This window comes from Asparagus officinalis, chromosome 7 (assembly GCF_001876935.1).
Source record: "Asparagus officinalis chromosome 7, Aspof.V1, whole genome shotgun sequence".
NCBI lineage: Eukaryota > Viridiplantae > Streptophyta > Magnoliopsida > Asparagales > Asparagaceae > Asparagus > Asparagus officinalis.
Genome location: NC_033800.1, coordinates 55,997,767 through 56,013,387, shown reverse-complemented (window position 1 = coordinate 56,013,387; position 15,621 = coordinate 55,997,767). Strand labels below are relative to the sequence as shown.

General features: G+C 35.2%; 1 protein-coding gene across 5 annotated transcripts in view; it reads left to right on the top strand.

Moving 5' to 3' along the window:
- Positions 7,502-15,621, top strand: part of LOC109851037 (rho GTPase-activating protein 7-like) — a 29,999-nt gene continuing 21,879 nt past the window's right edge. For 3 of the 5 annotated variants that reach the window (XR_002249648.1, XR_002249649.1, XM_020421147.1), the window contains exons 1-5: positions 7,502-7,844; positions 10,842-10,878; positions 14,519-14,595; positions 15,316-15,386; positions 15,483-15,561. Coding sequence is in view for 3 of the 5 variants with exons in the window: in XM_020421147.1 (XP_020276736.1) it covers positions 7,779-7,844; positions 10,842-10,878; positions 14,519-14,595; positions 15,316-15,386; positions 15,483-15,561 (330 nt within the window). In the remaining 2 variants the exon portion in view is untranslated. The remainder of the gene's footprint in view (positions 7,845-10,841; positions 10,879-14,518; positions 14,596-15,315; positions 15,387-15,482; positions 15,562-15,621) is intronic. The other 2 variants (XM_020421145.1, XM_020421144.1) reach the window with 1 other exon arrangement.

Sequence of the window (15,621 nt, the reverse complement as noted above, 5' to 3'; positions counted from 1 at the left end):
TATATATATATAACTATATATACACACGAAGAAACCAATAAATGTGTGTGTATAGATATTGAGCTTAACGTACTTAACACACATAATACAAAACCTAAACTAGATTACCCAAGCTAGATCTTGATCTTCAATAAGCTCGACTTGGTACACATTGCGGATGAAGCTAAACTTGGATCTTGAACTTTGAATAGCATTGCTTCACTCCACATTTCCGCCAACCTCCATTTGATATGATCGTTAAGGCTCGATTCCATCCATCCTCCAGTGATCTTCAACGAAGCTCTATCTTGGTACACTTGCGGATGAAGCTAAACTTGGATCTTGAACTTTGAATAGCATTGCTTCACTCCACATTTCCGCCAACCTCCATTTGATATGATCGTTAAGGCTCGATTCCATCCATCCTCCAGCTCGTTGTTTGCCTAGAATAAATACGAAAACACAAACACTAGACAAACAACATTAGTTATAAATTGTTTGTTAAACATCATCAAAACAAGAAGGCCAACAATCTCCCCCTTTTTGATGATGATAAACAATTTTACAAAAAGGATGTATGCATGAAAGGAAATGAATATATAAATTATAATTCGCATGCATATAAACAAGAAAGAATATACTCATATTATTTCTCCCCCTTTGACAACATCAAAAAGGGGTCAAAAAAATAAAGAGAGCGAAAGCTCCCCCTATCAATATGCATGGGTGAGTATAATACATAAAAAGATATAGGGATTGCTCCCCCTATCAAAATGCCATAAAGAATATATGAAATGAAGATCATGACAAACATGTGAGCAAGCATAAATGAAAAATATGCTAAACACCACTCACATACAAAAAGACAATGAGAACACATATAAATATATCAAAGTGAAAAATAGTGTCTCATATCAACGAGCATAAAAACCATTTGTAAAGGTAGATTTATGAAATCAAAAGAAGAGAAACATGAGAGTCATGTAAAAAGTTTTCAAATGAAAACAAATCAACCAAGAGAAATCATAAATCAAAGTTTAAATCCAAAAACGTAAGACCAAATCATCATTGATAAAAAAAAATCATGAGAGACAACCATATCTAGCTCTTGAGCTAGTAATAACCCATATGAATATTTAAGCATCCGGTAAACATGATTTGGGAATAAACACCCAATAAATCCGGAGGGTATATAACTACAAGCCTCTCAACAAGATCGAAACTAATAACCATGAAAACAAAAAAAAATTGATCAAAGAAAATTTGTTTTCATAAAAAGTTTCAAAGCATAAACCAAGAAAAAGAAAAAGAAAAAGTACTAAAATTCTTGGTTTAAAAATCATTTTGGCATCCAAGAATTCTTGGTGCCGGATTGGTTAGGGACATGACCCCTATCATTCAAGCTCAAAGCCCTAGGGTTATGAACCCATTTGGGCGCATTTAGTGCACGAGTCCGGTCATAGCAATAATTATGTAAATGACCCATTCGATTGCAATAAGTGCAACGAAGAGGATGCATTTGGTTATGTTGACCATGTGGATGTGCACGAGAAACATTTGCAACCATAGATGATCTTTTAAGATTATTTTGCAAATGTGAAACATTATCAAAACAAAACTTTCCTAAGTGGTCATATCTACCACAAACATCACATTTAAAAACATGTGGTCTATTGGAAACATTTGTCAAATAAGAATTTTTTTTTCAAATCAAAACAATATTTGGCCAAATGACCAAAATGACCTCAATGATCACACTTGAACACACTAGCATGCTTAAGATGAACTTTGTGAGAATGAGCATGTGAATGTGTAAGTGTACAAGATGAAGAAGCTACATGAGATGCACAAGGAGCATTAGAGTTCTTATGTTTGTGTGCATCATAGCAAAACTTAGCTAAATGACCTTGACGGCCGCAAATTGAACACTTATAAGTTTTGCTATACAGGTGTGCATAATGAGTAGATGATTTTGACTTAGTCTTGGCACACATATTCATAAGCCTCTTATGATTATTAATGCATGTTTTCAAAGTTGAATCTAAAGAGGAAATGCATTTATTCATAAGATTCAAATCTTCATTTTTAGGCACATATATATTTTTATTAGAAGTAGAACATAAATAGTCATTTATAAAAGAAGCAGTATCATTTTGTATGTTCTCTACTTCTAACATGGCATTATCTTTTTCATGAGATAAGCTAGTTATAGATGTGGTTAATTTTTTATTTTCCAAAATTAACATATCATTGTTTTCTTTAAGCATGATATTTTCTTTTGCAATGACATCCAATTTTGACACTAGCTCCCCATGATCGAATCCTAAATTATCATGTTTGTTTTTTAAATCAATAAAATCATTTTGTAATTTCTTGTAGGCATGCAATAGTTTTTCACTAGCACAAGCAAGTTCATCACTAGATAAATCATTAATGGATTCGAACTCGCAAACCTCACTAGAGCTATCGCCTAGTGCGTGTGTGCATGACGCTCCATATGAACTTGAAGTCGGATCCTCCAAAGCTTGTTGGATCGCCTCCAAGTCCCCTTGATGTGCTTCTATAAATTTCTAAAGTTTGTAAGCACTATCAAAATGAACAAACTTATTAGACATAGATGAATTAAAAGCATTTAGCAAATATTCTAACAAAATATTGTTCATTGTAAACATACGATGATCATTCTTATTCCATTTGGATTTCTTCAAAGTGGGCACAATATAAGCATCATCTATAATTTCCCATAAATCAAAGTGTTTAGATTGAACAAAAAGTTTAAATCTAACATACCATTGGGCATAGGGGAAATTATCTAATCTAGGAGCAATATTAATGGCATAACCTAAACCATGCATATCCATAATATAAAAGGCAAGCAAGATACAAATAAAGCTCAAAATTAGATTAGCACAATAAGCTAACTTGGATCTTTAACTCAATGCGATTAGACCTTAAATTAAAGAGCACCAAGCTCTGATACCAATTGTTAGACCCTAGGGGGGGGGTGATTAGTGTCTTATGCTAATCTAATCCGATTATATGCCAATAAAAACTAATTAACAAGTTATCCTAACAAGTATGAAATATAACAACTATATAAGCTAGGATAAGCAATATGAACAATGAGATATATCCTATATGATGAATATATATATATGCAAGGATATATAAACTAACACAAGATGATATATCCTATCAATATGATATATGTATATGCAAGGATATAAAACTAACACAAGGGGTAAACAATATGAACTAGATAGTGGATCATATAAATAATGAGCTAATGACAATGGCGACAAGAAATATAAACACAAGTATAAATAAACGCCAAAGCACACTCAAACACAAGATATGATCACGGAGTTCGGACCTTCCGTCCTACGTCTCCGCTCCCCACTCCCGGGGAGAAATCCACTATCACAACCGGGTTTTCTACGCTCACCCGAATAACGTTTACACCTCACAGTGTCGGTTTTCAACGCTCACCGAACAACGTTCACTCCTCACACTCGGTTTTCTAGTTCACCGAAAACTTCACAACACACTCGGTTTTCTAGCTCACCGAAAACCTTACACCACTCACAATCAACACTCACAATATAACAAATATAAATTTATTCTCTACAATAGATGAAAACTCAATTAAGCACAACTCAATGTTACAATCTCTCATAACCCTAATATACTATGTATGCAAATACAATAAGCTCAAGTGGGTGTGTGTAACAATGAGATAAAATCAAATCAACTAAACTCAATATAAAAACTAGCTTTAAAGAATGATAATCAAATAACTAAGCAAATGTAAAGCTAGATAGAGTTTAGAAAACTTCTCCAATAGATGACAAGATGGAGAGATGGAGATTGGAGCCCAAACAAGAAGATGATCTCCTCCACTTGTGAAAACAATCTTCAAACCAAACAAACACTAAAACACACTTAAACCCTTGTTTAAAACTCTTTAAACTTGTTTAAAACATTTCTTGAGTACCCTTAGAAGTATGAGGGCATGGAGTATATATAGGCTCATGAAACAAGCCCAAAAACCCAAGAAAACCAAGCAAAAAGACAAAAAAATGGATATATCAAAATCTGGAAAATATAGCCGTTATGCTACAGTAACCGCGTCCAGAGACATGCCCGGTCGACCGGAGTTACTGTAGCAGTGTGCAGTTGTTTTGTAAAATCAATTTAAAATAGTAAATGAACTCCAAAAATTATGAAATTTAGTGGGAATGTTCTAGACATATAGAATAACATGTCAGAGAAAGAATTTCTGAAAAACTTTTCCCAGTTGAGAGAAATAAATATTTGAACACAAATTTACAGTTTCTGAAAAACTGTTAACATATACGATTTTGTAAAATCAATTAGGCACAGTAAATAAACTCCAAAAATAGTAAAATTTTGAGAGAAGTTTCTAAACATGTATATAAACATGTCAAAGAAAGAATTTCTTGAATATCACTTCCCATTTATGAAAACTCATCTATTTTGTAAAACATGCACGAACATGCACGAACGAAAAACATGATTTTGTAAATTCCATTAAACATAACAAATCAATTCCAAACTTGATGAAACTTTACGAAATGTTTATAAACATGAAAACAAACATGTTAGAAAAAGAATTTCTCAAATTGAATTTCCATTTGTGAAAACTCATGTATTTTGCAAGTATGTCCAAAACATGAAAACCTAAAACCATGCATGTATATATATAACTATATATATACATAGAAACCAAATACGTGTGTGTATATGATATTGAGCTTAAGGTACTTAACACACATAATATAAAATCTAAACTAGATTACCCAAGCTTGATCTTGATCTTCATTGTAGCTCAACTTGGTACACATGCGGATGAAGCTTGAACTTGATCTTTAACTTTGAATTGCAAGGCTTCAACCCGACATTCCGCCAACCTCCATTTGATAATAGAAAACAAAACATATATATATATATATATATATATATATACGAAGAAACCAATAAATGTGTGTGTATAGATATTGAGCTTAACGTACTTAACACACATAATACAAAACCTAAACTAGATTACCCAAGCTAGATCTTGATCTTCAATAAGCTCGACTTGGTACACGTTGCGGATGAAGCTAAACTTGGATCTTGAACTTTGAATAGCATTGCTTCACTCCACATTTCCGCCAACCTCCATTTGATATGATCGTTAAGGCTCGATTCCATCCATCCTCCAGCTCATTGTTTGCCTAGAATAAATACGAAAACACAAACACTAGACAAACAACATTAGTTGTAAATTGTTTGTTAAACATCATTAAAACAAGAAGGCCAACAATATACAGACTTCAATTCCTTCAGCATGTAGCTTCTTGTAGTTATGCACCATTCAAGCATGATCACTCCTATGCACCATTGGCTCTTGAATCATATCATAATACAATAAACATAGGTTATAATTTTCTTAGTTAAACACATGCAAGAAATACTTATTTGTTCATCAATGTTGTAGCTCCCAACTGTTCACCAAGGTCTATACATTCATGATTCATGTAGATTTAAAAATCACATTGAGTTTGAAATTTCTACCTTATACATCTCATAACATAGAAATGAACGGTTTCCCATAAGATTTTTTGGGATTTTTTTAAAAAAATACATTTTTGCTAAATAATTAGCTAAATCGATAATTTTGCTAATTATTTAGCAAAATCGACATCTTTTTGGCCAACCAGCCAAAAAAGATCGATTTTAAAAACAACCTGCTTAAAACATACGGGACTAGTACTCCCGTATGTATTGTTTGTGCTAACATAAAAACCCTCCCCGGCTCTCTCTCCCTCCCTTGTCCTCTTCCTCGTCTTCCGCCCCCGCAACCCAACCCTCAGCGTCACCTCCGTCCACCTCAACTCCACCACCTTCGTCCAGTCTTCCACCATCCTTAACCCCAACTGCGCCGCCTTCTCCCACTACGACTCTACCGTCCTCCTCCTCTACCGCGAATCTCAGGTGGACTTCATGTACATCCCCGCCGACGAGATCCAAGGCGACAGGACACATCGTACCGCGAATCTCAGGTGGACTTCATGTACATCCCCGCCGACGAGATCCAAGGCGACAGGACACATCGCCTGGAGGCGAGCCCCCGAGATCCAAGACTTCATTGCCACCAATCCATTCGAAATCGCAGGCCCGCTATCGTGTCCGCCACTTCCTCTGCCGCATTTGCCGAACCCTCCGCCGCTGAAGTTGTTGTTATTATCTTCGTTGTCAATGGAGAAGGATTGGGAGAGGTTAGGGTTTGCTGATCGCAGTGGGTAGGAAATTTTTTTGATTTTTATGGCGGTAAAGGGGTGAGATTTAGGGATTGAGGTGTTTGAGACACTGGAGAAATGGAGGCGGGTGGATGCGGCGACCATGACAGTGGTGATGGCTGGCGATGAGTTCTAGAGAGAGAAGGAGCGAGGAGAGTTAATCTTTGCTTTGGTTTTTTTCAGCGGAAAAAAGGGCTGACTTTCTCTTGAGAGGGAAGTAGAGAGTCGGGGAAGGGTTTTTATGTTAGCACAAACAATACATACGAGACTATTAGTCCCGTATGTTTTGTTTGGGGTTTTAGAACATACAAGACTACTAGTCCCTCATGTTTCGATCAGACTGTTTTTTAAAATCGACATCTTTTTGTCATGTTAATAAAAAAGAACTCGATTTTACTAAATAATTAGCAAAATGGTCGATTTTGCTAATTATTTAGAAAAAAAACTTTTTTTAATATACCGATTTTTTTTGTCTAGCTTGGATTAAAAACTAGAAACTTTCAAATCATGTGATTTTCAATGTACTTGGATTTGATGGGTTGTAAATAACGATAAGCAGTTTGATCTACGATATTAATGGACAAATGTGTATTTCCTACTTTTGATAAGGCGTAACTAAGTTAATTGTACCTACGGGTATTGTGATATGTGACCTTACCCCAAGTAAAATTATGACTTCACCCCTAGTAATTTACCATCATTCTTCCTCGTAATTTATCTTTATCTGCATTTGTAATCTGTTATTTACATGTTTTTACCGTCCTCCTTCCTCAAGATTGGGATCCTACTCATCAATAGTGGCTCCTAACATTTGCTAATGCATCTTCACCTTTTATTTTATGGATATTGCTAATACATCTTCATTTTTCATTTTGTGGATACTATTCACAAAATAAAAAGTAAAGATCCATTAGCAAATGTTAGGAGATACTATTCATAAGTAGCGGATGCAAATCCTCTTCCTCATCCCTCATCCCTCATCCACTGACAACACACGCGAACCAGCAAGGAACCAAAAGCGTACGTGGGGCCCTCCCATCACATCTTCTTCAGTCAGCGACAAACTACACCCTGCAGCAAAAGTACAAATATACCCCCCCATTTCTCGACCGCACTCTCACCCCACCACAACATCACGTGACTTGCCACGTCATCGACCGCCTCACAGATTAGCCATCTGCCTTCTCCTCCACGGTTCACTACAGCATTTACTCCACCCCCGCTAAATTACTGCTGTGATAATAACAATAAATTCTTATTTTTTTTTACCATTTTACTTTAATCCCACCATTACACTGTTCACCTAATCCCCTCTCGTTCGCTCTCCAGCCAAGCTGTGCTCTGTGTCTTTTTCTCCTCCTTTCCTTTCCCCTTTTTCGAAACCCTAGCTTGATCGATCTTGCATTTTGAAGAAAGATTGCATCTTGATCGAATCTGGAGGTTTTTGTTGAGGAATTGAGGGGTTGGTGGTGGCTGATCCTGATCTGATGCGACGAGATGTCGTCGGCTCCTGCTGCGGCCCCGCCGTTTGAGCATCATCGTCGGACCGCGGCGTCCAGCACGGTATGCGCGCCCTCTTTCCCCCCTTTCGTTCTTAAAATCTTTACGCTTTTCTAGGGGTTGTGTTCATGCTTGTGATTGCTGTTTTGGATAGCAAGTGAAGTTTTTTTTCTCTGTGCATTGTGTTGTATCTCGTGTTAGATCTAGCTAATGAGTGCTTAATGTGGTTTGAGATGAATGACTCTTGTTTAGCTTTCTCTATGTAGTTGAATCACATTGATAGTGTTAGAATATACAAGCGTAACGCTTAGCCTCACAACAACTTCAGAGTTTTGGTGCAGTGGCATGTTATTAAGAGCAACATAGGTTCAATTCCCACTGGCCGTGAATTTAAAGCGGGTTTAAAAAAATGTATGCCACCGCATTAGTGGAGTTCCTTTGACATATGGGTTTAGTCTACAGAAGATGGCCCTTTTGCTCAAACCTAGCAAATCAAACTTGATATGCGTTGATACGGTTTCAATCATATTTATCAGAGAAGAAATAGAAGTACATCGCCTTTTGAATTAGAGAGCAGCAATAAATAATTCTCCATAATTGGAAATACATGCAGAAGAAGGCTTCATGAAGGACGAATTTACTGAATTGGTAATTGTGGAGTTGTAGCAAGAATGGCTTTGTAGTGAGATTACATTCCTGGAAGCATAGGTCTGGAGATGGCTGAATGGATAGGAAAAGTATTTTATTTTGTGTATTAATTTGAATTACATTGAAAGGCTGAATTAAGAGAGTACAGTCTGTCATACTTGGCAAATTGGATAAACTTTAATATTTGGTTGGAAAAATGCATCTTTAGGGAGCAATATGAAAAAAGTACATTCCTGGAAGCATTGGTCTGGAGATGGATGAATGGATAGGAAAAGTATTTTACTTTGTGAATTGCATTGAAAGGCTGAATTAAGAGAGTACAGTCTGTCATACTTGGCAAATTGAGTAAACTTTAATATTTGGTTGGAAAAAATGCATCTTTAGGGAGCAATATGAAAAAAATACTTTGTACATGGAAGTAGAAGGCAGCATTAAGGGGATGCAGTGCATTCGCAACAAGATGTATGACGGTCAGTTCCTAGAAAATGTTGCATGATTAGTTTCTTTCCTGAATTGGCTGTTGTGTGTATTTGGCAACAATAGATTTATATTTGTTTATATTTGCTAAAGATGCGAAACAGTGCTTTTAAGTAGAGGCCATGTTGGCGTGATAAAAAAAGTAGAGGCCATGTTTCTTTTCTTCCTAGCTAGTATGAATCATATTGAATAACTAAATCTAGAAAATATGCTCGGCTGCCAAGTATAAGTATATACATATACGTACCTACATATAAATACACACACACCCACCCACCCAATAGCTTTTATGTATACTTGGAATATGTTTTATATTTTTGGGTAATTATTATGAAATCTATCCCCCCCCCCCCCCCCCCCCTAAACACACACACCCAAAAAAAAGTTCGCTCACTTATTAAGAAACCACTAATATTTTTTTCCCATTGCAATTACTGCTGTTTAAAAAAACTATTAAAATCCATATCTATTCCAAAAGTATCCTTTTATTTTTCCTCTTTGACATATTTTCCCTTTCTCTTCAAGACAAAACACAAACTAGAAACTAGAGGTTACACCAAATTAAGGCTAAAATCAAAGCGCTTGAAGAGATTACCTTGATCTTCTTCTAATTCTCTCTTTTTCAATGGGTCATCTTACTTGGTTTGATGTGAGGAGAGGTGAGATGGATTTTTGAAATATTTTGAGGAGGAAGAGAAGCACTATTGAAGGGTAGTTTAGAGAATAAGGTAGAAATTTAATGGGTCTTAAGACTCTTAACAGTTTTCCTAAAAAGCAAGGGGTATTGTAATATAAATTATTGTTAGTGTAAGTTGTCAAGCCTGAAGGGGGTTTCATAATAATCACCCAATATTTTTTATAGGGTAAACTATACTAAACCGCCAAGAACTTTCAGCATTTTGTAGTAAACCCCAATAACTTTCAGAATCTCACTAATCCCCAATAACATATGCAGAAGACCCCAATATCTCTTGGGTAAATTACACTAAATCCCAAATAACTTTCAAAATGCCCTTTTTATGTTGGTTTGGTTCTAATTTATGGGAGTTATCTGCAAAATGCAGAAATTTATTGGGGTTTTCTGCAAAATGCAAAAGTTATTGGGGGTTCAGTGCAACTTTGAAAGTTATTTGAGGTTCACTGCAAAACGCTGAAAGTTCTTGGGGGTTTAGTGTAATTTGGATAGCTATATCCAAAAATATGCTGCTGCCAAATACTTTTTTCCATCTTAGATTGTATAACAACGAATTGCTTGATGTGGCATGCAATTGGAACTTGCATTGCAAAGAGTGTTGCAAAACAGATCTAAGTTGATGGTGTTAATGCTTTCTTTCTTTTTTCTTCCTTTCTTATTTTTTTCATCCGTTTTCTTTTCCTTTCTTGGCGAGGAGAGAATTTGACTTCGTAAAGCACAACCCCTTAGGCATTAGACGTCCCATCTTAAGTAGCAATCATTTATCAAGGAAAAATCCCCTTTGTATGTTTCCAACTATGATGAGAGTGAATTGAACTCTGGAGTAGAGGAAGCCTGAGTCTAGATGCGGTTATCAAAGTAGCAACTATATTGCTCATCCTTGTTGAGTATTAATTAATTCATACACAAAATTTTTTTCGTCAAGGATTGCAATATTGTATTAATCTATTATCTTATGCATCTGAAATTATTTACTGTTGCTTCTCATTTAATTCCTTGGGCTTATATAGTGCTATATCATGCTTGAGTAGTTGTAATGAGGTCTTTTATGTGTGTGTGTGCAGCACACACATGCATGCGCGCTTTGAGAACAAAAGTTCTTTTGATGCGGGTTTCTTGTTGATTTGTATTTTTTTATATTACTTCAAGTTTTCCATTAAAAGTAATTTTATTCTCAAAGCAGTCCTAATGATGAATATTCAGACTGATGATGATGATGTAATTTCCTACTTACTCGACAGGTGTTCAAGAGTGGGCCACTTTTCATTTCCTCCAAAGGTTAGCTTTAAATTATGTTATGGCATCATGAAATTATTGTGTAGTTGCTATTGCTGTTTTCTACAAGTAAATTATTTTTGCTATCTATTTTTTTTGACCTTAAGAATATCCTGATAACAAGTCGCTGAAGTCAATGTATCCCATGTGGTCCCTCTCTAAACATGAGAAGCTTGCTACAGTGACTAGGGCGTGTTTAGAGATATAGTGTTCTTGATTCTACAACATTTACATAAATGGTGCTTGTCAAGATGATGGCCTCATATCAATAGCTCCTGTGATCAGTTGATGTCATTGTCCCTTATTGTAGAATCAATCACAGATGTTAGTTTTAAACACAGTGCTCATACAATGAGATAGACACGTGGCGCAGAACGGCAAGACAACTTTGATCTTTGGTGAATCTGGACAGTTGAAGGGGTTCATCAATCGTCACAGATCGGCAGAAGAGGCACGAGGGGTCTGGATGTTGAGATGATAACGCAATTACACAATGAACAACAAAATAGTTATTATTCTCGCATATGAATGATACAACATATTGTTCATCCCTCAAATCCGATTTGGGGATTCTAGCGTTTTTTTTCTCTGGGGCTTTGGTTTGATGCTTTTGGAAGGTGGGGATTCTTTTGAAAAGGGTATCTTGTTGAGGCAATGTAGTTGAATGATGAAAATAAAGAAACAGATTGTAGAGGGCTTTTTGAACAAGACAAAAATAGAGATAATCAAGGTTTTAAATGTCGGATGTCGGGTTCATGTCGGACGGCTAAAATTTATGTCGGATAGCGGAAATCAGGGATATGTCGGGAGACATGAAAAAAAATACCGTATTGCTATATCGGATGGTGTGCATGTGTGTAATATAAATATCATAAGTAAAATCTAAATAAGACTTAAAAAATTCTATTGTCTAAACATATAAAAGAGTAAATAACTTATTATGCTTAGGGTTGATGTTGAAGAAAAGAGGTGAGAATTCTGATATTAGCGGTTAAGAAGAGAGAAGATCGTCCGATATTGATGTCGAAGGAATAGCTTGGAGAAGAGACTGATGAGATGTCGAAGGGGAGAGAGAAGATGAGCGACATATATTACTTCGGTCTTTTTTTTCCATTTTCCTTAACTTATCGGTTTTTGTCTTTGGAATTAATATTAAGACAATCAAGAATTTAAACTCAAATCTGATTTGACAAACATAACCAAAAAAATAAAAAAATTAACCAATTTTTCAGACTGAAAAATTGGCTGACATAACCGACATATCACCCTACATATCCGCCCGACACATTCGACATATCCCCCGATATATCCGACATGAACCCTAAAAACGCAATACACATTGAAAAGCTCAAATATCGTGTTGGTCGGCCCCTAAATCCGACATGTCGGCCACATATCCGACATGTCGGCCACATATCCGACATGTCGGCCGCCATTTAAAACACTGGATATAATAGAGGGCTTTACACGCAAGGGAAAATCACATTTCAAGCGCTTCCCATGCCCACGAGAAAAAAACAATTCACATGCTTACTAATTTTCTCAACTCAAAATTTCATTAATCAAAGCATTCTCAAAGAGAGAATACATGCTATTTTAAAGAAACATAACAATAGTAATAAATCTCAGTCCTAAAAACAAATCACAACTAATGAAACATAAAATAAGTTAACTAAATATCTAAACCAAAATATCAAGTAAAATTCCAACTGTATTATTTAATCCTAACTACGTTTCTTAATCTTAATCATAACAAGCGAGATTCTGCAAGTTGCCTTCATCAACAAGCCTAGTTATAACAGGAAAAAGCTTTTCAGTCTTCCAATCTGATCTACAAGGTTAAGAGATTGTTGAATACATGTAACTATGTGGAGAACTTCTAATTTGGCTGAATCACAATTAGGCTTTTATGAACAGAACAACCAGATTTGTCTGCTGTGTGAATTAGTGAGTTGTATACTAAAAGAACTGACAGATGGCTTATGTACATTTTCATGAAAACCTTCATGATGACACTTCCAAAAATATCTAAAATGTTAAACTTTGGACTAACTGTTGGGAGTAAATTGGAGCTATCTAATTGGCTTCTATGTTTTCCTTAAAAATAATGGCTGAATCACAATTAGGCTGAATCACAATTAGGCTTTTATGAACAGAACAACCAGATTTGTCTGCTGTGTGAATTAGTGAGTTGAATACTAAAAGAATTGACAGATGGCTTATGTACATTTTCATGAAAACCTTCATGATGACACTTCCAAAAATATATAAAATGTTAAACTTTGGACTAACTGTTAGGAGTAAATTGGAGCCATCTAATTGGCTTCTATGTTTTCCTTAAAAATAATGGTGCAAGGACTAAGCTTTTGAGACCAAGTTTTTGAAAATTCAAAGAGAGGCTATGAGAATCTTCAGGTAAAGTACCTATTATGCATACCATGGAAGAATGTAATGTTATTTAGACTTCGTACAGACAACTGGTCCTTCCATTAGCTTCTAAAGATTAGCTGATTCTTGAATATGCAGAACATCGCAACACATTAGTGCTCACTTTGATGCTGACCATTTGTCCTATTAAATGCAAGTCGGTGAGGATCTAGTTTATTTTCTTTTAGCTGATACACATACTGCTTGAGTATGTAACTTGTTATTCATATTTGATAGGAACGAGTTTATATTCAGATAGAGCACGAATACTGACCAATATTATGAATGTAACTAGCATTTGGAAATAACGAGTTTAACTTTCAAAATTAGTCTATAGTACTTAAAAGAAGAACGAGATTAATTTTCAAAATTAGTCTATTGTACATTAAAGTAAGAAGTCATATAATGGCATATTAGGAACTGAAGATAATATTACATCATGCAATACTAAATAGGTTTTCATCTTACGTTATGAGTTGAAGATATCTTTTCTGTACATGGAGTTATTTAATTTTATCTCTATTTATATTTGTATTTTAAACAGATGAATATAGGATACCCATATTGGTCAAACTATGGATATTGAACCAGATTCGAAGTTATTAACTAGTAACTATACTGGATGCTTATTGCTAATGATTTGGAGTTATTTTATTTAGGTGAATAATTGTGTGATTAGTATTCACTTTGTTTGTACTCACAAGCTTAACGACTTATAGTTTAACTTGGTACAAATAGCAGAGTTGTCCAGGACATGCATTCGGTCACTATCATTCCTTTTCAATATGTTTTCTGTCTTATCCAGGATTTGTTCTTTTGAGTTGGGACAGGTAAATTAGGTATTTTAGAAGGCCTAGTCAGTTAGTCTTATTCCACCTTTTGGCGAATTCACCTTTTTGAATCTTGTATATCTTGTTGGACAGTTCATAATGTTTTTGTACACTTCTTTTTCAGATTGAAGTATATATTATGACTAACATCTCATCAACATTAGTTCTTACAATTCTATTTTTAGTTGTATATTCATCCGTAAAAAGGGAAAAACTTTAGTTGTTCATGTTACTTTGGATTTAGTAAAGTGGACTTCATGTTTTTCTTTTATCTTCATATCTCTGACGATGCTAACTTAACTCACTATGCAATAAGGAGCATGCTTGTAGAGTTTTTTTTGCCTTTCTCTATTGACGTTGATGCTGATCATCTTGCTGCTTTTTAGGAATTGGTTGGAAATCATGGAAGAAGCGCTGGTTCATCCTCACTCGCACGTCTTTGGTTTTCTTCAAAAATGATCCGGTGAGTATTGTTCTTTCCTTCTTATTTGGCACTAATATCTTCATCTCCATAATTTTGCAAACTTATTTGTTTTATGAAATTATTGTCTATAGTTGTGTACCATACATTTCATTTCAGACAAGTATAGACAGGTGATTGGGACGTTGGGGAAGATAGTTTTTCAAATTCGGAAAATGGAATGTAAAATAATAGCATTTCATTCAATATGTTTATTTTGTAAATATTGTGGTGACCTATTTATCTTGTTTTTAGCCAATTTGCCTACAATACTATGTAGGTATGTACGTTAGTAAGAGTTTGATATAGTATTTATGCAATTATCTTGTTGCCATGAAGCTTTCTTAATATCCTCAAACACTGATTCTCATTCTATCAATACTATATTAACAACATAAAATCAAGTTAGATGTTCACACCTGATTTGGGATGAGGAAAATACAATAATAATATAATTTCTTTTCACATGATCTTATACAAACCGCTATTAGAAACATAGTTAAAAGATTCGGGTTTTCGGTAATGTGTTTTCCAACAATTGGAGAGTTTGCTTCCTTAGTTGTGCTTAGAGAAAGGCTTATCTACATAAAACGAGGAAAGCTATTTTAAGTGATGCTTCCAATCCATTTTAACTACTTCTTGTGCTTTGGTCCATGTTCACAGCTGTCCATCGTGTAATTATTCTGGTTTCCCCTTGCTGATCTTTAATTAATTATTCTGTAGAGTGCATTACCACAGAGAGGTGGTGAAGTTAATCTGACTCTTGGAGGCATTGACTTAAATAATTCTGGGAGGTAAATGCTCTGTTCTAGTGTTAGAGGTGTCTTAATCTGTTTCTTTTATATGTTAATGGAATATGTTATAGATGATTCTACAATTGTTACTTGCAGCGTGGTGGTTAGGGAAGATAAGAAGTTGTTGACTGTTCTATTTCCTGATGGACGTGATGGGCGTGCTTTCACCCTAAAGGTGCTTCATCATTCTTCTAACTTGCCCCCTATTTGGCTAAGTTACATGAGGAGAACAATC